General features: G+C 43.1%; 1 protein-coding gene across 7 annotated transcripts in view; it reads right to left on the bottom strand.

Moving 5' to 3' along the window:
- The window catches only part of RASAL2 (RAS protein activator like 2), a 150,574-nt gene that overhangs the window by 17,964 nt on the left and 105,386 nt on the right, over positions 1–27,224 (bottom strand). For 5 of the 7 annotated variants that reach the window (XM_087732292.1, XM_087732289.1, XM_087732290.1 and 2 more), the window contains 9 exons: positions 24,795–24,904; positions 14,601–14,754; positions 12,953–13,051; positions 11,577–12,131; positions 9,117–9,261; positions 5,644–5,788; positions 4,499–4,735; positions 3,619–3,820; positions 714–913 (listed from right to left, as the gene is read on the bottom strand). In XM_087732292.1, the coding sequence (XP_087588418.1) occupies positions 714–913; positions 3,619–3,820; positions 4,499–4,735; positions 5,644–5,788; positions 9,117–9,261; positions 11,577–12,131; positions 12,953–13,051; positions 14,601–14,754; positions 24,795–24,904 (1,847 nt within the window). The remainder of the gene's footprint in view (positions 1–713; positions 914–3,618; positions 3,821–4,498; positions 4,736–5,643; positions 5,789–9,116; positions 9,262–11,576; positions 12,132–12,952; positions 13,052–14,600; positions 14,755–24,794; positions 24,905–27,224) is intronic. The other 2 variants (XM_087732291.1, XM_009463568.2) reach the window with 1 other exon arrangement.

Here is a 27,224-nt window from a genome sequence, read left to right on the forward strand (position 1 = left end):
CCCACCAAATCCTTCCCCCTTAGACACCTTTGCCTCCAGCAAGACTTCAGAGCATTCATTTAACTCTTCGCCAGCATTATGTATTGTGGGGGTCTGAAGATTCAACAGGAGTTGTGTGAAGGCTCCTGTAGATCTAGATGTAAGCTCAGAGGGCAGGCACTTCCATGTGAGAAAACTGGCACTCATACCTGACCGCACAGAAACTACTCTGAGATCCCAGTATCCAAGCTCTTTGGCAGTTCTGCCATGCCACAGCTTTTTGCTTCAGATTAACACCTATTACAATGTGAGAAACGCTTGCACTAAACAGAGGAAGGACTATTTTTGCTGTTCCACCGGTAACAAGTTCCGCCTACAGCCCGGTTTTTCCATTAGCAGTAAATAAGCGGCCCGGTCACCAGAAGGAAGCATTATGGCTGCCTATGCATCCGGTCACTCAGACTGGCAGTAAATTGCAAAACTGTTTTTTAGCAGCTGAAGTCACTGACTGCTAGAGACATGTTTGAGTCCTGGGTAAGTCAAAAGCTTCAGGTCCCCCGTGCCAGCTTGTGCACCCTCTTACTGAGCCCTGCGTATTCTCCGTGACAGAGGCCCAAGCTCCCTGCTCTTACAGCTGGCCTGGGCAGCTGGTTCAGGTGATGAAGCACTCAGCTCTTAACAGGCTTAACAACCCCGTTACTCACATCTTCCCTTGAGCTCTGGCTGTTACATACCCATCAGTGGGGTCCTCAAATATCTTCTGAAGCCCTGAGGAGAGACTGCCACTGACGTTTGGACTAGAGCTGTGCTCAGTGAAACGCCTCAGCTGCTGCTGTATCGGTGTAGGGTTGGTCATTGATTTGGTGATATCGGCAAGAATACGAGGAAGAGGTCCCAGTTTTGCCACGGTCGCCTGTAGGAAGGAATTTTCACCCTAATTGGACAACAAGCACCGCGACATCCGCCAGTTTTTTTGATAACGATGCACAGAGGCGGAGGGGTGGAGGTGGAAGGAAGGAGGGTGGGTGGTTGTGTGCGGGTGTGCCAGGACCGTAATGCAGTGTTACGGAGCAGCGTAACCACGGCGACGAGATGGATGGAGGAGACGAAACGGGGTGCAGCAGACATTGAGGAAAGAAAAGGAAATAGAAAAGAAATTAGGATTGACCCCAAAAAATAAAAATCATGCTCAATAAAACAAAACTATTGCCATTCCAATGCAAAACTATCATGCAAAGCAAACTAAGTCCAGGGTGGGTGAGGTCAAAGTGAAAACTATGGTATCTACTCATTAAAGGGCATTCAAAGACTACAGATTCAGCTAGTGGGGGGAAACTTTCCAGGCAAAGGGTGTCATGTGGTAAAGGAAATGCATGCCAACAGACAAGGGGATGCGGCATTCAGGGGGATCATGAGAGAATCGCAAGGGTTGAGGGAGATGGGGAAAGGGAAGGTTTTCATTTCATAAGCCTTTCGCTTTTGGCACCCTACGCTGATGCCATCTTCTGTAGCACCCTGCTACCAAAACCTAAGGTGTTCTTCTCTACTTAAAAGTGAAAAATAACTGCATGAAAACATCAATGATCCCAACATTATCACATCAGCCTGGGATTAAGTGTGTAGCTGCTTGTTCAATTACGTGTTAGCTCAGTGTTGGCTGGGCCTAGGGTAAGAGCAGCTGACCTTCCAGCAAGGAAGGCTGCTTGTTCAGGCTCTTTATCTTTCTCCCCTCTTTGGGTCACTGCTGGTTATATCATCTACAGGGCATCTTCAGCCTTTTGAGACTGCAGGAAGAAGGTGAAAGTGCTAGAGGTTTATAATAAAATAAAACTCTGCTACAAAGACAATGTTCTTTTCAAAGCTATCCTTATTTTTTCTGTAAGCAGGTATTCAGTCAGTTTGGCTCCAGAGAAAGGTCTCTTAACAGACGCTTTCGTACAGCACTTCTTCTGTGTCTATTAAAATCTCTGAGGTGACTTCTGTCATGATTTCCCAATCGTTACCTACAGTAAAACAGTATTGCAATGTACCTTTACCCCTTAGTTCTCTTTTTAGCAAACCACTATACCAGCTCCCAAGGGCCTGTTAGGATAGATCCATGCGTCTAACCTACAGAAAGGGCAAAGCAGATCTGCTCTGACAGTTTATCCGGGTCTGGCTCCTCCCTTTCCTCGCTGCCCAAGACATTCACGACCGTTGCATTCAGAGAGCAGCTCACAGTAACTAACACCAAGTCCAATGATCCATTTGCAGTTCTAAAGACTGGAGTTGGGTTTCTCTTGACCTAATGCCTGACCAGCTGGAGGGAGATGGCAGGGTTCCCTGCACTGGTGGGTTTATCCCAATTTGTAGAAATGCAGGATCTGGTCTTTTGAGTGCTAACTTTGCCTGTTTTCCTGAGGCTGTTGAACCATCTTTATAGCTGACTTTGCTGCCTGCGACATTTTGAATGTACACTGTGTGCATGTGTGAGGGAAATGGAAAAACAAGATCATAAATTGTTATCAAACTAAGATTATCTAAGATTAATATATATTGCCTTTTTGAGTCAAGGACATTTCACTTTACTCTGATGCAACAAGCTCAGTTTTTTGTTTTCTATTTTACATAACGTACTGTGAGAAAACAGATACCCAACAAATAACTATTTTGGCAAACCTTAATGCAATAAAAATATTCAGAGTGCATCGCAATTCACCTCACCTCTCCAGTTTCGAAAGAAAGAATAATATAAATGGAGTATGGACAAAATAATGCACCTCTAAAAGTTGAAATATGGAACAGCTCCAAGAACTTGCAACAAAAATTAATGACTCACAGCTCAGCCCTTCTGGGTCTTATCAACTACCTTTGCTATCAAGGTTTTAATGATTTTGGATCCTGCAAAGCTACATAGCTAAGGAAAAGCAAACTACTGCCTTTTCTCCTTTTATAACTAAATGGAAGCAATGCTTATGTTGGCATGTCTACTGCGATCAGCAGAACAGAATCTGGACAATGCATATGACCCCAGCATAATAGACAGCAGAAAGCATTTTGATTTTGTTGCAGGATAAAACTGAGAGAGGATCCAGGTTTTCACACATATACTGAAAACTAATCCAAAGACTACAGAAATGAGAACATCTCAGTAGGCTTTGGATCAGGTCTTTAATGGGAACAGTTCTGCCTGGCCAACACATTACTCAATCAGAGCTGGGCAGGGTAGGGCCTGGTGTGCAGCAAAGCACCTTCATTAGCATCAAAAAGGGCACTGCAACATTTTCATTTTCTGTCCAAACACCCTCCCTTTTTTTCCAGCTCACTTATGAGAAAGGACAGGCTGGCTGCTCAGGGAATTCCAGGTCTACTTTTAAGCGCTGCTCTCTCCACCATTTAACACCCATCCTTACTTAAGGCTCTGCAAATTGTTTGCACTACTGCTGAAGCCCAGCCACTTCACATGCCCCGCTTTAGGCCCTGATCTGAAATCACGGAAAGAACAACTGTGAAATACCACTATCAAACATTCCTCTCAAAAGCTGTTGAATAAGTTCTCCCCAAAGCAAGCTTCAGCTGCTCCCTTGATGTCTCCTAGTGTTTACTGTTGCTACGATACAATCACCAGATTCGCCCTCCCGGGCCTCCAGCCTACTTTACCTTATCGAGTTGGGACACAACCTCCCATAAGAGGGAATGCAAAACTGAGAGCTCTCTGCCCAGGTCGATGTAGCCTTCAAATCCAGGCATGTTTGAGATGGTATCTGGATTAGAGATCTCCACGAGAAAACGCTTCATTCCTCCCCACTCATGTTCCAAAAAGTCATTCATGAAGGCCATATACTCTTCCTTATTACCAAACCTGCAAGAAAGGGGAGGGGGGGAAACCCAGTCAATAACCTCCAAATAAAATTCAGAGTACAAGTGCTTCCAGACAATTACTTAAATGCTTAACTTTAGACCTGCCTTTCTGAAGATTTGGTCGGGGAGGAAAAAAAAATAAAAATGGATAATTTAAGAGATTCACTGCTTTCTTGGACTTATTTAAATACTAGTAATTCACTGTTTGTATTATGATCAAGGGCTCAACACATCTCTCCCCCCCTCCCTCCCACAGACACCCTTTCTCTTCTCCCCATGCCCTTTGTATCATTCAGCTGGGAATTTTCCAGGAAGAAAGGAGGAAAATCATGATCCTTGGTGGGAACAGGCGTTTCTTCTTTTGAAATAGCATACACACTGACATGCTAATGCATGGCTCTTCTTGGTTTTATACTGTGTCCCCTCTACTGAATTCAACGCAGCCCAAATCTGCATGTGAAAAGGAGAATTTATCTAGCTCAGCGCTGAGGTGTCTCAAGGGGAACAGCGTTCACATATAAGTGAGAAGTTTCCTCCTTTTCTAAAGCTGATTTCAATTTGACAGAGAATCAGCTGCCTGCACACATGACTACCAAGCAGGGCTCTCTCTGCTCCATAGTAACCTGCAGTGACTTGCACCCCTAGAGGCACAGATTTCAGTTTTATTGCCACCACCTACTTAGCAAAATTGGCGAGATTCTGAATGACTTTAGCAATAAGTGTGAGTGTGCGAGATGTCCGGTCATCGGGATACTCCTGCATGAGGCTAAAGAGGCTGGGGGACATGATAGCGGGGCACAGGAAGCGGAGGAAGAGGGAGGCACTGATCAGGCGTTCACTGATGTCCTGCTTGCCCCTGCTCAGGCACTGCTGCTTCCAAGATGCAAACACCTCCTTCAGCTCACGAGGGAACACGCTGAAAAACAATAAACCAGGAAATAAAATCGCACAGGCAATGAGATGCACCAAGTTGAACTGGTGACCAATCACATGAAATAATTATCTGTGAGAAAACATCATCAGCTCTTTTTTTTTTTTTTTTCCCCTTTTCTCTCCCTAGGCTAGGAAATGTCATTAGGCATCTATTCTTAGATCCCCATTTAATCTGGTTATACTTAAGTAGCCTTTAAAGCATCCCTTGTTCATATATGTTAAGTGAAGCCATTTTCAGACACGCTGATTTGCAAGCTAAGAACTACTTATCCATCCCTACCCTGGAGCAAACAGGGTGTTAGAATATTAAAAACAAACTGAAGCAAGCTGAAATAATCTCCATAAGTGAAATTTTTATTTGCTTGTTAAGCCCTCTCAATATTTTGCATGTGCTTCATCCTGAAGCAGAAAGGCCATTCTTCTTTCACTACTACTCAGAAACAGAGATTAATAGAAATCTCTCTGCCAATGTTTCCTCACTGTGATTTCCTGTTCAATTCTACAGATCTAAAGGGTCTGAAAGTTTTCTATACACGTCAAAACTTTCAGCTTTTTATTCCAAGTTCAAGCTATGCTGTTATCTTCTCACTTTATTCCCTCTTCATTTAGTCACAGCTCAGTATGTGTTCCCTTGGCAGAGTATTTCAGCAGATGCTCCTGTCAGGTATGGTGTGTGGGACTGGAACCCCTCAATTTGGGCACAAGTTCCACCTGCAATATGGTGTCACACGTAGGAAGGTAGTGAGGAAAGGAAACTAAGGCAGTCTCAGAAGATGGATGGGTCTGTGCTATTTCCCTGTACAACTGCTGTTTTCTCATCTTCAGAGGAGGAATGGGCACCCTCTAAGCCAGTGACCTAATGGGGGAAGAAGGGGAGGGGAGATGCCTCACCAGTAAGAATTGATAATCTTGCAGAAGGCCAGCTCACAACACATTTTCAGGTTGCTCTGATGATCTGTTAATTCACTGGATGAACATTTGCTGGGATCCACTTCACAGTTTTCATCTGACTCATACAAAGCCTTGATAAACTCCCCTGGACAAAGGGAAGAGGACGACAAACCAGGGTAGTTACGTGAAAAGCCTGCTCGACACACCTTTAAATCCTGCTTATGCCTTTCCTTGGCAACTGCCTCTTCTGCTCCCTGGGTCTGCAATACAGCCTCCGGACACCAGATGTTGGGGACACGACTCCTCCCAGCTCTTTCAGAACAGAGCACTTGCCATACCGGATCAGACGGCTGGTGCTCTGATGCTTCAGCCTCCTGTGCCCTTGCTGCCCCCAAATACAGGTGCAATAACGGGATGGCTTGGCTTATAAACCCTGCAGACACTTCACTTATAGCCTAGAGAATAAGATTTGACTTTGTATTCAAATTGTATTATCAACTATAAAATTATCCACAGTCTTAGAAATGAAGCTGTGCTATTTGTCTTCATAATTTCCCCAGGAAATGCACTTGACAATGCTGTTTATTTTTATTATTTCTAAATTTACCATTTTTTTAAATTTTAAAAAGTGTCACCTTGCTCTGGAATAAGACTAATACCCGAGTGCTAGCTAGAAACTGCTAATTTTCTCAGCCTCTTTTATCAACACCTTACAACATTTTTGTAGCCTGCATCTTTCAAAATCCTTTGCATTTCTGTCATCCTTCTCTTACGGCATCACAACAGAAACTGGACACATACAAAACCAAATGAAGTTTCCTTTGTTTGCCATACTGGAATGAACTACTTACTAGTTTTCCTCCTATATATGCTAGTACACCAAGTGATTTTTTAAACTGATGTTGTTCACTAGGCAAAACTCTTTTATTAATTCATTTAATGATTCAATGTCTTTTAAGTTCATCTCCTCAGATCATCTTGCTGGCTCTGAGCTAAGGCTACATGGCTTGTTTGTGCAAAAGGGTTTTGGTTTTTTGTCTTTGCTTTCCTAAAAACCCTGCAACACCTCCCAACCCCCCTCCCCGAATCTCAAGTCAGCAGTGTTCTTGCAAGCAAAGCAGGCAGCACATTTTCTTAAGCTTTTTTTTTTTTTTGTTGGGGTCCAAAATATTTCTTCTGAGGGCACCTAGATCACTTATTTGCAAAACTCTCAGCATCGCTTCTGTTGAGCCAATTCTGTTTTAACTGTTGTTTACTGGATAATATTTTTTTTCCCTTAAGCACATTTGAAACTTACTCTTTGTGGTCCACAAGACCCTGCATTAATCATATATTAAGATGCTCTTACAGATGTATTAAATAGCTAACACCAAGCGTAATGTTGTTAATCCTTTCAAAGAACATGGCATCTGAGCAAAATCACATTTAAAACTTGCCAAAGAATTAGACGGGTGTATTGTCATGGGCAACCTTGCCCTGAGCTACAGACAAGCTGGATGACCTTAGGGGGATCTTCCATTTCTCATGTCTGTGACTTACAATCTTATCATTCAGCACCAATGCTCTAAATGATGCATTAGAAGTCATTAATTTTACAATATTTTTATGTAATTACTGCACATTAAGGGGCTTGCAGTCAAATGTAATGTACTGGTCCCACAGCTGATTGTTCAGTCTGCTGAAAAGCATAGCACAAAGTAATACGCTGCTCATTTCTCCATACCCGGCGAGAGCCTAGGACTGTGACTTATGCTCAGCGGTTCCACCCATGAGAATAAGACAACCAGAACAGGCTCATTACACTTAAGAAATGGCCAGAATGCATATAATCACAGACCTGACTATACTGACCCTTGGAGCACTACTTTAGCCAACTGTCTCCTTGATGACTTGCCAGTGTCTGGGATTGCTGAGGACAAGCAAGACTGCTGGGAAAACAAGCTGCCTTTTTTTTTTTTTTTCTTTTTTTTTTTTTCCCCTTCTTCCCGGTGAAAGGATGTGGTGTGGGACTTGGGTTTGGCCTGATCTTGTTTCTCTTGTATCAATTTCCAAAGCTTTCTTCATCCAAGAAACAACAGGGGGATGGGGTGGCTCATTGTGCAATCTTGGGTAAGAAAGATTGTGTGAAGTTGGTAAAAGCTAACTGTAGCGAGGCTGTGAGTTTCTTCGGAAGAGAGCATGGATATTTTAGTCCTCCTTATTGCAATATTAGTTGCATGGACATTAATTTCCAAGGTAGTGGCTTATGACTAGAGTAGAACCTTTTGGTGAAGAGGGGACAATAATACAGTTATCAGAATCCACCCTGGCCTGTAACCACGGACATTAAGACCCTGCCAGGGGAATGGAGTAGGACATCACAGGTTGGCCAGGCAGTTTTAATGAGGCAGTGAATAAAGAGCACTTTGGATAAACACAGGCAGGAGGCTCCCCAGACAGCCTGCATCTTGCTCTCCTGCCCTGCGCTGCTCAGTACCCCTGCAGCCCCACTCCCTCTGGCCATGTTTGTCTGAGGATTTTTGTTGGGGCAAGGTGCCAGTTTAAAAGGTTAACACAAATGTTTACGAATTAATTGCTCCGTGGCAAAGGTAAGGGCTGAGCAAGTCCAAGGGTCACTCTGGAACATGCCAGCATTACCAACAGTTGCAGCTGAAGCATCTGGAAATGAGTTTTCTTGTACTACTGGCATTCAACCCCAGCACTAAGGTGGGATTCTCACACTTAACAATTGTTAACAGCACAGCTAACATTTGCTGTTAACTACAACGGCAAGTGAAAGAGACTGACTGGAGATGCCCCAGCAATATGTACTTGTGGGTGAGACCTTGGGTTGTCAACCAGATACCCCTGAGTATATCTAACCCCCTAGGTGGTAGCACTTTGGCTTAAAGTGATTGCAGGAGCTTCTTTAACATAAAAGGAGATTAGTGAAATATATGCTTTGCATTCATAACCCTTTCTGAAATCTCCACCTAATTGTATCGCATGTGATACCGCATTCACTCCTGACACCACAACACAAGGTATTGGTCTCAATTTCCTCTGTTAAACTTTGGGTCAAACCCTGTTTTTTAAGCCTGTTCGTACATCAGATGGAACAATCACCGTTGCCCACAAATCAATTGCAGTATCATACCTCTTCAGCACAACTAGAGATGCAAAAGAAGGTTACCCAGAGAAACATAATGTGGTGATACAAACTTTAAGAGGGACACAGCTATACCAAGTCAAGTTTGCCTTTCCTTGGGTGCTACTCCTGCAGGCACCAAAGAGCGTCCTCCTCTGGGTGGAGGAAGGGCATCAAGAGTAAGACAGCATGTATTTTGCTATCCAGATACTAGACACCTGGGCCCACTGCTGAGGCAGTTCCTTCCTGTCCCATGTTCCTGAGTGCACAAGGCTTCAGTCACGTTGCAGACAGTTCAGGGTTAGCCCTTGCAATGCAAACAGGTGACAGACAGGCACTTTCTTACCTAGTGCATCGTGAAGATACTTCTGCCCTACCAACTTCAGGTATTCCTCAATAGCTTTGGTAGCAAGTGTGTTCTCCCTGAAGATCAAGACATCATGCTCCCCACAACGATCTACCTCAGACATCACCAAATCCGTCAAGAAGTCCTGAAGAAAAAGGTCAAATGGCAAGAGGTTATTTTAACCAGACTCAGTCATGCCAGGCTAACTGCAGAAGCCAAGAAGGAAAGATAAACAGAGGAGCCAGAGGATTACCGGAATAATTGCCCAGCTTGGGACAAGAGGTGCAGATGCTACATGTCTGCATGGGCCAAGGAAATAGCTAGGGCTCCTCTTGGGTTTATCATATTTATAAAATGTTATAGATCATAAACTATAAAGGGAGAAGCAGAAGTGTCTAAAAGAAAACCTTTACAGCCAAGCTTGTGTTTCAGTTTAGAACCTGAACAGAAACCCTTACCAGTTTGTTTATCAGTGGGTTTGTCTGCTGAAAGAAACAGTGGTATTACATTTATCCTTTAATACTGAATATGACATAAAAACTTGGATTTAAAAATCCAAGATGGAAGCTAGGCACAAGTTCTTACAGCTTGGTGAAATTTAAATAAGAAGAATGGCTTATATCAGTTAAATTCACAAACCAAAAGTGGTTCAGGATTTGGGAAAAAAGTTAACATCCTTGCTGTGGATCTATATGGCTTAACTTGAACTGTATTCAAATGCCCAGGCAGGAACTATCAGCAAGTCTTGATACAGTGAATAAGCTCTTGATGTAGGGTCTAATTCTACAGTAATACTTATTTCCTGAAGTGATAACTTTATGTGAGTCAAGGACACTCAGCATTTCACAAGAAATACTCAGTATTTCGCAAGATCCAATTTCAGCCACTGTAAAGTTCTCCAGGAGAGGAAGCATATTTCTTTTTTTTTTTTTTTATTGTTCCAAAAAAAAGAACCCCTCAAAACAAAACACCACTCTGAATTAGGGCTGAGTGATAACTGTGACTTGCTGGTTCTGCTGCAAACAGCAACATCCTCCAAACAGTTCAAAGAGTGCTGTAGTAAGGTTTCATAACCCCATTAACTATAGAAGCCATAATGCACTGCTAGCATATGAGTGTAAAATATGCTGAACAAATTATATATGATAAATACAGATAAAAAATACATTTAGTACTCTTGGTTCTCAATCCATTATTGCTGTTTCTTTTCTGCAAAATCTGAGAGAATTATTTTCACCTGGCACAAACTGGGAGCATCCAGCTGCATCCCCACCAACGTAGTGCGACCTGGAAATGTACCCTCTGCAGCTTTAGGTTATGGCAGCCTACGCTGCTCAACGCTTCCAGTAAACAGAGGTTCAAACGTTCAGGCACTAGGAAGGCAAAGTTATAACACTAATTTATCTACCCGTTGCAGCCAGCACTGCAGGAATCCAGAGCCTGCTTTCCAGCAGGATTTCAACACAACCCTACAGGAGCTATCCCAGCTACCAGATTCTCTTGATCAGACAAACAACTTTGTAACAGAGTACCAGCCTTTCAGAGACGTACATCAAGGGCAGAACAGCAGAGAGTAGCATATGATTATGCAAACATAAAAGTTAAATTAGGCTGTCCCTTGGATGTTGCTTATGGCCACCCTTCCACATCTCCAGCCCTCTAACTTGTGTTTGGTTGCGCTTAACTTGCTCTAGCTGGCATTACTGGAAGAAGCTGGCTACAGCTTGGTACTACTCACACACACACTTGGCAGGCAGCATCCAGATAAATCAATGCTTGTTAATGCTTCTCAGAATTTCCCGAGACCTACAGGATATTCTCCCACAATCTGTTCGAAGAAACCAAGGCTCACTCCAATTGCTGCCTTACAGAGAACCACCAGCATGCACCCAGAAGTCCTAATAACATCCTTGGGGCAGGTGGGATCACCATTAACTGAGCATAGATTCTCCAAATGGCTGTTCAAATGCTGACCAAATCAATGTTAGCATTAATTAGCTGACTTAGCACTGAATCAACAATGGCACCCTGCTACTCATTGGATCAGAGACTTATTTATACAAGTAATTCTCTGGTTTCCTAATCACTTGCTTACTTATTTCTTACTCTGTATTCTGATTTTAGAAATCCAGAAAAGGTTCCTGAACACTCAATTGCAGGCCCTAACTTTTCAGAATAACAGGAAGTTATATAGTCCTCCCGCTTATACTTTGGACACGGCACCATTAATCTTTGTATGAACTCTTAATCATTGTTGCCTGTCTACATGCCTTCCTGGTAGACACAATTGCCCAAGTCTTTTCAAATACTTTTGAGACGCTTTTCTCCGCCTTATCCCATCAGGCACCTTCTGCTGTTGCTTATGGTCATGCCAGCCCAGGCTTCCTACTTTCTAGCTGAAAAGACATCACCTATGAGCAGCGAGAGGGAGTTGTTTTGACAGGAGCCGCCCGTTCTTACCTTAGCTCTCCCAGTGCTCTGAAGAATGTGCACCAAAGCACAAGCCATCTCTTCCTTATTCCTCACGCTGATCACAGGTTCCAGCACAGAGCACAGCATAGTGTAGTTGCTGGTAACAAACTCTGCAAATTCTTTGTATTGCTCCATGGGCAAGATGGTGATGGTCTGATAGCGGGACTTTATCCGAATGGAAGGTCCCCCTGATTTCCCTTTGTTGGGTGTAGGTGTGCTGACTGGGTACCATTTTTCCACAAACTGGCGACCAGTTACACTGGCCATGGGAATGTTGACCAGGCCTACGTAATTGTTCTTGTCCTTCTTCTTCTTCTTCTCCACATCCTTGTAGATGTGAACTGTGATGCTGTGAAGAGGTGGGAGACCATAGAACTCAAAGTGCTCTCCCCAGAAAATGTTGTCTGCTTTTGTTTTGCTGGTGGTGCGGGCAAAGAGAGTGTCATCAAGGCACAGCTCACAGAAGTATTTCTTCTTGGGGGCCAGGTCCTTTGCCTCAATGATCCAGAGACGGAGTACATTTTCAGCTCGACGGCAGTTGTCCTGTGCAGAAGAAAGAGCTCAGCTTTGATTCAGAATCCCTAAAAATTGAACATTTTCTCTTCTAAAGCAGCAGCAAAGGGCTGCCTTTTGTGTCCAAGGCAGGGACAGAATCAGAATTCAGAATCAGATTCTCTGACTGTCAGAATCAGAATCTCTAGAAAATCAGACATTTTCCAAAGCAGAGGCAAAGGGCTGTCTTTTGTATGTCAAAGGTGGGGACTAGAACATTTTTCTTCTCAAAAAGCTGTATTTGAAATGGTTTAAAAAACAAACGCTCTGCACAAGAGCCACTCAAAAGCCGCTAGACTGGCATGGCACACTGCGTTGTTTACTCTTGTGAATAACTCCAAGAGCACTGTTAGCCTGTTCCTCGAAGGCGGTATGCCAACTATGGAGGTGACTTATCAGATATTTCCAGCTAATCAATAACTTGACCCCCCCCCCTTCTCACTCTGGCTCAAACTCCTTTTGTGTGTTTCCCCCCTGCCCCCAAACTGTGGCCCCACAGTAAAACATGAAACCTATGAAGCCATGTCCCATCCTGCTGAGGTTCACGGCATCAGAAATCCAGTCTGAAACATCATAAGCAGGCACTGGGGCAGGGATCAGGAAGCAGGCCGACATGTATTTATTCATTAAAGGTTTGACCTACTGCACTCACTGGAATAGTACACAGCAGCTTTTGATACACTGATAAGCGGACTTCTCCCCAGAATAAATTAATTGCACATGCATCCGCGGGAAGCCCTGGTACACTGGACTAAAATCCAATCATACCACCTCCATTCCCCCCGTAATCTTATTTCCACAGTTTCTATTACCTTATTTGGCTGCACTGTTCTGCGTAGGTTTTCCATCCACTTGTCCCTCTCTGCTGCAGAGGAACAGCTGAAGCATTTACTGCCGCTGGAGTAGGTTACCTGGAACATATAAATGACAGGCTGAGTTCAGACAAGCCTAGGAGACATGTAAGAGGCTGCAAAAAGCAAGGAAGAAGATAAGCAATGCTTGAGCAACAAAATAAATATGTAAAAGGCAGGAAAACAATATGAAAGCCTAGAAGGCAGAGAGGTTAAAAGGCCCACAAAATGTAGAGAGAAAAAAAAGTCAGTTCAAATTAATATAAAACTACGGAAACACATGAGGAGCTCCAGAGGCTTTCTTAAAGACTTTTAAACAGGGCTTTAATCAACCAGTTAATTTATTTTTCTTAAACACTTGTTAATTGATCCATCGCTATTAAATGCTTGCAGCTTTCCCTGTGAAGTCCCAGAGGCAGATGATTTGGTTACTAACAGCGTAAAGACAGACAGAACTAACAATGTATTAATATCAGGCAAAACACACTGGAAATGGTGTCTTCAGTAAATACAAAATATTTCCAAGGGTCCATATATACAGCAACGGTCTAAATCAAACCAAAGGAGTTGTGCTCTAATCCAGCCATATACAACTCTGCTTTCACGCAGGAGGGAACCATCTTGGTTTCTTTCACTTTTACGTGGCCTGACAAGCTTCATTTACTCTTTCCATTCATTTGTGCACACAATTAAAAAGCAGTTTGAGGCAAGAGCCTCAGAGCTAAGTTGCTGCCAGTTTTTTCACTCAACTCCCCAAACCTAAGCAAGCTGGAAAGTGCTTCCAACCAGAAGAATGAGACCAACGCGAACAGGAACAGTTCCTGGATACATCCCGAGGGAGAAGGGCCTGATACGCTGGTTTTCTGCCTGAGCAGTTTTCCAGGTTGTAAACAGATCTTTGTTCCAGAAGTTCAGACACATCTGACTAATCCTGCTGAAGACAGACTGTCACCCACCCCTGCCACGACAGATTACGATGGACTTAAGATGCATCCAAATAGCACACACGAATACGCTGTTGGTCCTGCAAGGTAAAGGACTGCGCTCACACAGTCAGTCTGCGTCTGAAGCAAAGCTCGGAGCCACACGGTGCTGCGCTGCAGCCTGTGCTGAAACAAGAGGAGGATCTTTGCATCCCGCTCCATGGTGCAACGGACACGTCCGCAATTACTGAAGCTTCTCCTTTAGCAACGGGCAAACGGGCTGAGTGAATGGAAGGGGGCTCTGACTGGAAATCACATTTCTCAGTTACGGCATATTTTCTAAATTTAATTTTAGGTGAATTTGAAGAGGATGAATACACAGCTTATGAACAATAGTATGTTTCAGCCATAAATTTGCATGCAAACTACAAAGGCTTAGATATTATCAAATTAAAGAGATTTTTCAATTAGAAGACACGGTAATTGAAAAAGATTTCTCTCCATTGAGTGATTGATGCCATTAGCCCCAAGGACTTCAAAATCTCATGCTGGTTAGACAGCCCCCACCCAAACCTCAGGATAGCAGTGGCTGCTGATCTGTTCTCCAATTACAAAGTCACAGAACAGCGTACTGCAAGGGTTCAGACAGCATATAATCGGCTGCGTGTTTGGAGAGCGTTCTTTACCTCAAAGCAGAAGTCTTGTCCAAGGATACTGCTGTGAAGTGGTTTGACAAAGACTTTTTCTTCTGACCCAAGATCCAGGGCCTCCACAGCGCTGCCTGGACTCAGTAAAGACTCATGGGAACGGGACTCCTTCAGTTTTGGCAATCCACGTGATCTGCAGGAGAAGAAGTGGGAAAGGAAACATTATTTTTCTCACAATTACCAAAAGAGTTGGCAAGATCCCAGAGAAAGCTTCAACTTGTTGCTGTTTATTCAGAACAACTTCTACAATTAGTCTGTAAGCGTTATGAAAATAACATGAGGCCAGTAATCCCAGACTCCTAAAGAAATATCCACCTACACAAGCCCAGGAAGCCCATTGTGCTGAGCCATCAGTGAAAGAACAGTAAACCAAAAAGTTCAGAACTGAACTGCCGAAATTTAAAGAAACCCCACAGATAGGTTTGGATATATTACTGAAAATATTTACTACCATCTAGATTACTAGATAAATGTTGTGTATTAACAGCAAAAAGCACACCAATCTCTCAATCTCTAAACCAATGCAGAATGATAGCTACTCTCATTAGAGCAGATGATCCCCCTGCAACACACTTGATTTTTCTTAACACGCAAAGCCTTTACACTAAAGCCAAATATGCAAATTATTTCCCACTTCACAATGCTCAAGCCAGTTACCTACATTTAAATTTTGCATTTTTTTCTTCAGCTGCTTCTTCCAGTTTTAACAGTTTCCCATTTTTTTGATACCTCCATTCTCTTTTAACTTCCCCTCACTGACACATACCGCTTCTCTTTTTCAGTTGACTGGCCTATAAATCCCTGAGCTCTACCAGAGCTAGCATCTCCAAAATGCATAGCACCTTTTTATCAAGGCAGTCTTCTCTTTGCCCCACCAGTTCCCGAATACTTCTCAAAGACATATCCCTCCACTATGCTGTAGCTTTTTGCAACCAACAGCAACATTATAAAACGTGCTCTAACACTTTCTGTATTCTCCCAATTCAATTTAATGCAACATTCGTACATAGTAGGGAGTTCTGCTGCCAAACAGCACTATCAAATGTGCTCAATTTATAGGTGACAATGGCTTTACCTGCGCATCTTCTAACTCCAAACTGACACCTGGACTACAAGCTCCTGCAATAAAGTCATATGATACTTTAGGCACAACTAGCATTTCTGCTTCAAAAGGTAAACACTATATGCACACAGACCTTAAGTTTTCCTCTAGCTGGAACTCAGTCAAAGCTTTCATAGATGCCCAACAAGGAGGAAGAGCACAGAGTCCCCGCTTAGCAGAAAAGGAGCTGTTTACCTGGCAGGTCTAGATTTTGTTAAGATATTGAAGCTCGTGCTGGTCCCTATGCCTGTTCAGTGACCCATGAATATGGCTGCACATCCAGCACGTGTGACTGAGCACAAAGAACGGATGTGAAAATAGAAAGGCATCAGTTGTCTATACATTACTCAGAGAAAAGCAATGCTCTGAAATGATGCCTTCTCACCTGTGTTTATCCTCACAGTAGTTCCTCTTGTATTCAATTCCCAGTATCAAGGCACACTATCAAACGGAAAATGTTTACAGAATGTATTTATGGAGGAGTGAAAAGCACAGCTACATCTAACAGCTTCCTTAATTTTGAAAAATAAGTAGTTTTTTTATATACTTCCCTCCTATATCTTATACAAAAAAATCCTCATATTTTGTAACCTTAGCAAAATAAAATTCCTCCTACCCTTGAGCAATCCTATGGGGGAACAGAAAGGAAAAAAAAAACAAAAAAACATTTGGCAAAGGCGTCTTCAGTACTTCTAAGGCTGCTTAACAAAAACTTGGGTATCACAAAGGATACATGTAAAGCATCAAGCAGAGTTCATCTGACTGCTCTTTTGTACAAAATGAAATCCTGAAGGTATTCTAGTAGATTCATGTACGATAAGATTTATTAAACAGTAAGGGAGAATTTTGTGCCCATTTAATATATTGAATGACCTAAGTGCAGGCAGCAAAAACCTTTCATCAGAGGGATATTACAAAGACACAGATTTCAAATGCAAAACAGCAGCACTGGTACAAACGCGTTGGCTGCGCTGTGCATGCTTTGTTATAACAGGTTACAGCAGCAGCTGTACCAACGCAAACCTAAAACCTCAGCCATGTATAATTGAACACTTGCTGCAGTTAAGGTAGGGCAAGTCTAAAATAAACACACCACAATACACCACTTTAATATCATCTCTGCAAAATCCTCTCTAATTTCTCCTCTCAAGAAAGCACTGCTGAGGTCATTTGGCTTCTGTCCCCATCCCAAACTCTCAGCAATTCCAGTCCTAACAAAGTACTTTGGTGCATGATGCAGGGGAGCTGGCTGAGAGCCTACAGCCAACTCCCGCCTTAGCTCCTTGTCAGCGAAGGAAAGCATGGAGTGGTCATGAAGAGGGGGAAGAGAAGGGAAAGAAAAATAATTACCAAATAAAGGAGAAAGAAAAAGAGATTTTATAAATGCCTGTTAAGCGGAGGCTGCACTTGGAGTAAGACAAATCAAGCACACCTACATGAAACAATTGTACAGCCACTTAGCAGTGCATCCCCAAATCATAGCGGTGCCACATGTCACAGCCCTTCCTTTCAAACTTCGTTCTCTGGGCTACATCTCAGACAATAAATCCTGCCGGGAGAGGAAGAAAGGCACAAAAATCCAGGAGGGGTTCTTCCTCAAGCCTTAGGTTACAAATTTCAGACGAGCATCATGCCAGGCAGATACGCTGGGGCAAGAAGAAAAGTCACAGCCGCACTGGTAAAGAAATCTCTCTCCTTGTCAGCTGTGCTCCCACCCGGCCCCACGGGTGACACGAGGATGCTCCCGGGTGCGTGTTGCCATGGCGTGGCCTCCTGTAAGGAGATTAGGAGGGGCCGGCACTCGGGAGAGGCCGCTCCGCAGAGGTGGCAAAGGTGACCTTTCCAGAAAGAAAGAAGCCCCTCCTCTTCCTCTCCTGCAACGAGCTTAATGAGACCCGGACAGGTAAAGACAGTGGGAGAGCATGAGGCACCTTCCGCGAATGCCTCCGAACAGCCTTTGGGGAGAGGGTGAGGGCAAAGGCAGGTACACACAGCAACTGTAGTCCACGCCTCCACATCCCATCTCGCAAGTTAAATCTTCTGGTAGCATCTATTCTGCTTCATTGCTCTTTTAACTAGTCAGCTTTGAACGTTTTGTTTTGTTGCAGATCAGCTGGAGCACGGTTAGTTTTGTTGGGGCAGAGGAACGTCTATCTGCTCGAGCAATCCCTTGAAGTTACCATATTTAAAACAGCTCAGTAAACTCATTAAGTGGCTTAGAATTAGCACTTTATCTTCCATAAACACCACAGCAATGTCGTAAAGTTGTTGGTTAGATGCAACCACATGCATTTACAAACAAAAGTACATGCATTTGTAAGCACCGTGGTATATATTTCATCTACTGATAGATCTACAAAGCAAATCATTGACTTGTGCCTAAATCAGCAGCATCCCAATCAATGTAGGCAATAATTATACAGAAATAATAGTTCTCTGCTGCTTTAAAGCCTCATCTGATATTCTGAAGCTGGAAGTAGCAATGAAAGAAAATTGCTTTCTGGCTTCCCTTTTGCACAGATGCCACTAACGTACTTCCCCATGTCCAGCAAAGGGGCTGGAGTAACAGGGTCTTTCCTGTATCAGGTAGGAAGCTACTGGTAAAAGGAGGATTGCTTAGAGTCTCTGTTAAGAGAGAGGTAATCCCAGAGAAGCAGATTACTGTAAACAAGAAGATCGCACAAGCAAAAGGTGGGGGAAGGGTTGTTTGTACAAATCTGTTTCTGTTAAACAGCTCCATTAACAACACAAATCCTGTTTTAAATTACAATTAACCTCCGATGATCAACTTTTTTCCTGCTGCCTTTTCTATCTGCTACTGCACACAACAAAAAGATTGCAAAGGAACAACATACCAGTCCAGAGCAAATAGTTACCAACAGCACCAAATAATTCTTACATAGGTATTCTCCATAATTTCTTTTCAATAGGAAAAGCAGGTGGAGGAGGAGCATGTCAGGAATATTTTAAACTTCTCACCTCTTTTCACATGCTTTGGAGTACTGGTCTTCAGAGGTGTGTAATTGCCTTCTAAATCAGAGCCCAGCCAATGCCCCAAACCACTGACCTGGCAGCACCATGCGACTGCTACTGAAAAAGATCTCTTCAACAACACCGTCTTGCTGGCCCAGCCCCAAGCTGACCCTCTCTCCTTGCACACCATAATTCAGTAATTTTCCACTACAGGAAGATCTCAGTTGTAAGCCGGGAACTAGAAACCTCTGGCTTTCAGTGGCTGCCCATGGCACACAGCAGCCTATTAGTCCACTTATACTATAGTCTACTGTCTATAAGGCATGTAGGATAAAGGGTTAAAATCCTAATTGCTCTGGCTATGAAGCTCTCCTGCTGATTTTGACCTATTTAAAAGCCAACCTACAAAGCACAAAAGACTTTCAATTACTGAGCTTACCAGGGAGAGCACTATATTGCTTAGAAAACAAGCCGGTGGACATCAATAATCCAAAAGACAAAACATAAATGTATAGAAATGAAGTACCAAGGAACAGAATCCCATAATCTGTTTCCATTACCAAACTGGTGTGAAGGCAAAGAATTCTGAAAAGAGTTTTTTGTTCAGCCCAAGCGCCCGGCTAAAGCCATGTCTCCACTGGTCTTACTCGAAATGGTACATATGCATGCTTCAAATCATTCCAGCACAATACCCGTGTGTTTAGAGACACTCCCCGAGATCAGAAAGTTGAATTCAATACTTAGCCACTCGCAAAGTCACAGGAGAGAGCTTGGACTGTAATGCAGTGAACTTTCTGCTCAGCGCTGCTATTCGAAATCCCAGCCCTGCTGAACTGGACCCTAACGTTGGCAACATCATCTGCAATACAGGTGCGCTCTACCAGTGCTGCAGCATCAGGTTTCCCCGTCCAAGTGTTCATTTTGTAGGCACCACACCCCGCTTCGGTTTCCAACTACCAATTAGCAGAACATCCTATTACTTGGTCAACAATTCTACAAGTCTAACCAGTTTCATTATTAATATTTTTTTAAAATCAGAAACTTCGGGAAACTTATTTAGATGCAAGTTCTACTCAGCTGCAATTAAACGTTGCCTTTTTCTGAGCATATTGCTTTAGCCTTCCATTGAGATTCTGGTCTTTTCTTGCAAGGTCCTACCCAAAGCCTCGTGGTTTGAATCCTGCATTTGCAAATCCCTTCCCTGACTGCCTGCTCTCCCTACAGATCACAGCTTGTCTAACAGACACCTCAGACGGTGCAGCTGAACAGGCTGCTGAATTTCACAGTGGTAGCGTTTTCCTTACTCTACTGTAACTGTGGTCTCTGCTATTAACGTTTCAAATTCTTTTGTTTTGCTGGACCAGAGATGCTTAACCAATTCAGTTTCATTTTAGTGCTAAGCGATTTATAGGTGAATGCTATGTAGAGGAGCCTGGGGCTTGCAGAAAAGCATCAGCCATTAAGAAGTATGTTTTTATAAAGGGGTCAAGTGAGCCTGCAGACGGGACGGAGCAGTCTAGCCCAAAGGTGAAGGTTTGTTACAATAGGCTTAACATTGAGATCTCGTTCAATTTTCACTGAAAAACAAAACAGCTGCATGAAGATCAAAAAAAATGTTTGAAAGAAATGTGTTCACCAGACCAGGAGTGAGACACCTCTCCGGAAACAAACCACTCCTCCCCTTTCCCCATACTCCAGTATGCAGATAGAAACAGATAGGCTGAATGAATACGAGCTCTGAGTGAGTCAAACCTTAATAACGCATTGTGTAACACAGATTTTTATCCTTACGTCTAAATCAGGATAAAAATCACCCACCTTTTTTTGAAAACCGTGATTAAATTAGAATGAATGAATACGAAAAACACTGCAAGATCTGCTTCTATTATTTATACGATCTGTGCTAGTTTCATACTGCAAAGAAACCAGGAGGGAGGAGCGAGAACTTACCGAAAGTAGAAAAAGCTGTCGTTTGAGCAGCGATACCGTTTCACCATGAACCCCAGAGCCATGGCTACCCGCTTCCCTGCAACCTGCCGGAGCCCATTCTGAGCAAGCAGACAACGGATCCTGCGCTCGACTATGACTATCTGATAATGCCATAAAATGACTTTTAGTAAAGCAGGAGGATTCCCACGTGGCAGTAAATCCCAACAGGGCAAAACCCTCCCAGCTGTCTGCAAAGCTTTATTGCAGTCTCTGAGACCATATGCAGCCAGTCTCAACCATCTTCGCTCCCTCACCATAAACAAAACTGAGGCGAGAACTGTCGATCCACTTGGAAATACTCTCAAATTCCTGGCCGCAAACTGAAAATATTAATTTGGTCTCTCCTTTCAAATGTCGTTTTCCTTACGTCTTTTCTCATGCTTTTTTACATGTTTTATATATTACTGACACTGAGAAAATGTTAGAGACAAATGTGTGGGTTGAAGAGCTCAAAGAATGCAGTGGGAAACAGGCTAGAAAAGCTGTGAAAGATGATACAGTAACACGGTGCCAGACAGCCTCATGGCGAGAGCTGTTGATAACCTGGTGAGATGCCGTACTGGCCACATATCTGAAGAGCTTCATTCACATCTGGCGTGGGTCACAACCAAGCAGACTCTAAGCGTTCTCACGTGAGTGCCTTGTGAAGACAAACCATGAGTTTTCAAGTAAAACAGACTGCCCGGCAAACAATCTGAACCTGGAGTAACAGAAGTGGTACAGACTGAGAGGTTGTGGATACAGGACGCCTGGACGCTGACCCACGGTGTGCTGGTTTCTGGAGGGGCACCGCAGCTCTCTCCTCTCCCCATCCACTAACCCAGTCACACTGAAACAAAGTTTAAAAGCCAGAAAAAGTAGGTTGGCCAATTGCTTTCTGCTGAAACAGAAAATATGATTATGAAAAAATCTGCAACTTATCTCCATCACTCCTTCCTACAGCATTCCTGAATCCTTTCTATTTTAAATCAGCTCTGAAGAGACAGCATCCATCCTCTGTCACCATCTGGAATGCCATGCAGTGTTACAGTATCCCAAATCTTGATGTGTACCAGGATAACTAATCTTCCTTACTCCAGAATTTTATAGGTATTTATCTATAAACATCTCCTGTTTCTTAACAGGACCCAAACACCTCAAAAGCATGAGAAAAGCAACATGACAGCAGCCTCTATTTCCTTCTAATCCTTGCAGGGTTTTAATTTATAAAGCCATATGATACTTTCTTTGAAGGCAGGGCTCCTGTATTTGTCAGAGCAAGAAAAGGTAGATGCTATCAGTCAGCCTGGCCCTGAAAACCTGTATAACACCATGACATCACCCAGCATCACCTGCTTAAAATGGGAAAGGACTGACTCACCGGGGTTGGACAGGAAAGTTTTTACTGCAACAGATTGAGACTTATACAGAAAGCAGGGAGAGCAGAAGGTGAGAGAATGGCAATTCCCTCCCATGAATTAAGAGTCAGCTGCTATGTGTTATCTTCTTTCACACAGAAACAGTTGTCTCTGATTTGTCCCATTGGAAAAATCCCAAACAACAGCATAATTCTAAACACAATGAATCTTTTTAGCCTCCTCTTTCCTCCAGCCCATCTCCTCCCAGTATACTAATCTGTTCCTCATCTTCAGTGCTTCATTCCCACATGGCTTCCAAGTTGTTTTTCCTGCTTTTCTACCCACCAATTGCATTTTTCAGGCACCCTTAGATACAGAGTGAAACATATGGGAGGGAAGGGAGAAATTATTGGCAAGTTTCACTTTACAGTGGAACTGAATTTCCTTTATGGTTTTCTTTATAAAATACCATTAGAAAATAATATCTCTAACCATAAACTTTCAAAGTTGGTATATTCAATTGTCTGATCAGACCGCAAATGCAAAGAGGACTCCATTAAACCTTCAACCTTTCCAATGTAAGGTAACTGCAAGGTTGAGTAGTGCTGTTAAGTTCGTTTTGGAAAGAAGGCGTATCGGCAATTTGTGACCCTCACCTACAGCACACATCTTCAACCAGCTTGAGGTGAGGCTCATGCTTTTGAACGGCAATACTCATTAGTGCAAAGATTTATCTCCAAATAAACTTCAGCTCAGCTTACTTTCCACATAGCTTGGCTACTCTCAAATGATCTCCCTTGCCTCCAAACTGTGCCCTCTGTTCACTTAAGCACACATACCTCTGAAAGGAGGAAGATCACATGGACTAGTTATCAAAAATGCTATCTTCCATTAGTAGCAAGCAACCATATCAAGTCACAAAACCCCCGAAACACTGTCCCATCTCCTGCCCTACAGATGCAAGATGCATTGCTTTAAGGCTAGTGTAGCAGGCCAAAGGAGGAGGGTGACCAGATCGAAAGTAAAGAGCGACCACCGGCTTGTCCCTGTCTAACATCCTGCACATCATTGGCTTGCCAGGGCTCTGTCCCCCAAAAGTCTACATGGACTCTGCCACTGGAACTTCTCAGTTCATTTGCTCCTGGACCCTCCTTTTTAAATCCATGCCAAGGAGACTTGGACTGACAGAATAGATCGGTCATGCTTAATGCCATCACCGCATGCATTGGATTTTATGCTTTGCAAGCAACCAGAGAAAATCCACGTTTCATTCAGGCCTAGTTGACAATTCATGCCCACACTGGCAGGGACTAGAGGGGGATCTGGTTTTAAAGAGAAGGCGGCTTTGCTGTGTGTAATATCATGTCTTAAACCAAAGTTTTGGGATTAATTATAGCTAAATTTATTGGCTTTCCCAGAATGACAGCATTTCCCTTACACTGCACAAGGAAGTATCATCAGTCCACATTCGCCATGAGTACCAAGTTAAGGAAAGACAAATACATTATTTATGGCAAAGAGATCTTTGCATTACAAAACTTACAAAGATGGTTACAAACAACAGTAAAAATAACAGGTACTTTATCACATGATGGCATTATTTAACATGCTTATGCTCACTGAGTTGCTTTTTATAGCCATGTTGCAACTCCCTGAAAACAGGGATTTATAACAAAACTTGACTCAAAACAGACTGGGTGGACATTACTATGACTATAGGAGCAACATCATCCACATCGTTAGTCATATTTGGTAAGCAGCAGTCTTTTCTGTAACTCCTGAAGTTAACAAGACCTCTAACATCCAAAGCCTTGCTATCTCCGTGATTTTATGATGCTGCTTTTCAGATGGAGAAGATAGCATCATTGATTGAAGCAGCACAGCATGACAGATACAACTAATGAATTCAACTCAGCTAAAGGAGAAGGGAAAATGCACTAAACAATGGAAAATCACAGAAGCCTGCCGTGGCCTTAAGTACAGGGCAACATATTTTTCACTCGGTCTAGTTCTCCTGCTGGGCTACGGTGGAATGTAACACAGAGTAATGTTTAATGACAACAACCAAGAGACTTTACAAATAGCTAAGAAAAAATGCGTGTATGAGCTTTTGCTTGCCTCACCTACAATCTGCTCCCAGCCTGAATTGTCAGCCAGAAACTAAACAAGCAAGAATATACCAAATGGAGCACTAAGATGGTCAGAAGTTACTGAGTTTTCCAGTTTTCTGAAAAACAGACCGTCTGTTCGTTGTAGTAACGCTGCAGTAACTATACAATCGACTTACATTAGCAAGGATTCTTAATGTGCCTGAACTGCACCGTACGTCTCTGTGCTTTGCCAGTGCTAGCTCAACTGATCTGCTTGCGCCAGCATAATCCTTCATATTGGCCACTGCACCGATCTGTAAGTATTGCATGCACCAAGGCAAGTTTCTCTAAAGCTGATCAACCCAATGGTTTTGTATCATGAAATTTAAAGTCTGCAGCTTATTTGAAACAGGTGCAGAAAAAGGCATTTGAGTCCATGTACTTATCCTGAACTTTTCATCAGCTGTTAAGAGCAGCAAAAGTTTTCAGTCCTGTGTCAGCAGTAGACAGTATACCAAATAACTTCTAACATACTAGAGTCAGCCCAAACCCCACCCATCTGCCATTTTAACAATCCCCTTCTTCGCTGTCATTCTGTGAGTGCATATGCATGCTCCACGTAGATTTTGCGAAGTGCCTCTGGATGAGGAGAGATTGTTTTGGGAGTTGCATCAAACCTTACCTGTCATCAGCATTGCGGAGAGATGGGAGACGGAAACTTGTGTTCCTGTCCAGCTTTGACTGACTCTTTGTCCTCTTGATGGACCCTTTCAGACGTTTACTGAAGAAGCCCTAAAATGAGAAGTTGCAGAAGTGAAACACGGAAGCTCACGCCAGCAATAAAGCAATCAATGCACTGTCACTGAGTCCAAACTCAGCAGTGATTCCTGCTGACGACGACTACAGAACATGCTGTATTGGGATTCCTCTGAGCAGGAAGAAAGGCAGGGCTAGATTGTCAACGACAGTTCCAGTATGTGATAGCTTCAAATTGCAATAATTAGCATTACTCACATTACAGGTGCACTTCAATGAATTCCAACTATTATAAAAGAGACCCAAAACCCCACAATTATCATTTAATAAGGAGTAGTCTTAGATATCAGTATTTGTTCCTACCTCTCCTTTACATGCCATGTTTTTAATTCTTGGTCAGATCAAGAGTACAAGATGTCTTTTATTATGAGCTTCCATCGCACCCACAGTTGCACCCAGGTTGTCCTTTTTCATTTAGATATAGCAGGTAAGTCTTACAATAATTTGTAATTTCAACAGTCTCACTAGCCAGAATTGAAAACTTGAAGAGATTTCACATACTAGTGACTTCAGATACCAGTCCTGGTATTGCTTTGAAGCAAAATTCAACTCAAAAATCTACCTGTGATCTAAAGATACTAAACCTTCAAGTAATCTGCCTCTGAACTACAATTGTTCACAAACAATCGCAGACCAAAGACAGGTTAGTTGGAGGGAGCCTCTGGGGATCATCTAGCCTGCCGCCTGCTCGATGTGGGTGTACTGCCAACACTAGGTCTGCCTAACTCTGACTTTGTCTAGCTAAGTCTCGAAAACCTCTGGTGATGGAGATTTTACCACCACTGAGCAACTCAATCCAGTGCGGCATTACCCTTCCAGTGAGAAAAATCTTCCTTGTGTTCAACAAAAACCTCCCAAGCAGCAATCTGCAGCTGCTGCCTCGTTATAGCATCTGCCACTACGGGGAAAAGTTTGGCTCCATCATCTTCTCAATTCCCCTCTCCATTGCAGTAGGCTGCCTTATATTACCCCTTAGGCTTTTCTTTCCCAGATAAACAAGCCCTCAGCCTCTCCTTATAGTCCTCTCCTTGTAGACATCATCAAGAGCTACTGCTGTATTACCAGTAGTGTAACACAAGTACATCCGACCACTGAAATACAAAGGGGTGTGTGCATCTGTACGTGTGGGGAAATCACAGAAACATTACAACGCCTGCACGTTTGATTTTTTCCTATACCCTTTAAATTACTTTGAGCATAATATGCATTTTAAATAAACCATATTGTGTCAAAATATTTCCAGGACTTGCAGACACATATGCACATACATTCTTTGGCACGATCAAAGCAAATACAGAGGTTCTTAATCCAATAGGATTAAGCAACATTTTACTGGCTGAATCTGTTCTGCTCCTTCACAGAACAGCTGCACAGAGCCACTGTACCCGGTGCATTGCTGTTGGGAGATTTCCCATGTGAGTGAAACCACATTTGTTAGGAATTATAGGACTGCTTATTATAGGGATTATAGACTGCTTATAGGCTGGTAGAATTTGCTCAAAGTGAACCTTTTTTTGGCGTGGATTCCACCAGCAGATCTACAGCCTTACTTTAGTGAAGGTCTAGGGACAGCGATAGCCAGCTAGGGCCAGGCCTCTCTCCTATTCTCTGTGTTTTGCTAGGATGTAAGTCGAGTACAGCTTATTATGAACACATTCGCAAGGCAAGCCTCCACAAGCTGCGTTTAGGACAGGTGACAGATGTTGCCCACAGCTGCCTCCTGTAATACCGAAATCCGCAAACTGGAGACAAATAAGGTCTCCTGTTCTTTCCTAAACAGAACATCAACAAAGCAAGAGTGTTTTATTGGCTCCAGGTGATTCAGCCAGGCTGAAGTGTGACACTTGTTCATCTCTCGGACTCATAAGAATTAGGCCATCACAACAAAAGACGACTTCATCTGTAATCTTTTAGTCTGACGTATCTCCCATCTCTTTCACCTCTTCAGGAAGAAAATGAGGTTTATCTACGACTGGACAGGGTACTAGAGAATATAATCTAGGCTCCCTTTCCCACAACAGGCTGGACCAGGTGATCTTTCGAGGTCCCTTCCAACCTGGGCTGCTCTATGATTCTACAGTATTCAAAGGAAAGGGCTATCACCCTATTCTCATCAGTGAATGTCAGGTTAATTGTTGGAAAAGAAGCTGCTTCCAAACAGCAAAGCCCGCATTTGGTCAGGTTCAAGACATACACTGCAAGCATCTCTAAACCAATTTTTCAGTCTCATATTTGCCTTTATCTTCCCGTACTTCCAGTGCTCCTTTTGAAACAAAATCTATCCTCTTCCCTTTAA

The sequence above is a fragment of the Nipponia nippon genome, unplaced genomic scaffold, assembly GCF_047370975.1.
Source record: "Nipponia nippon isolate SJK-2023a ecotype South Korea unplaced genomic scaffold, ASM4737097v1 scaffold_5, whole genome shotgun sequence".
Classification (NCBI taxonomy): domain Eukaryota; kingdom Metazoa; phylum Chordata; class Aves; order Pelecaniformes; family Threskiornithidae; genus Nipponia; species Nipponia nippon.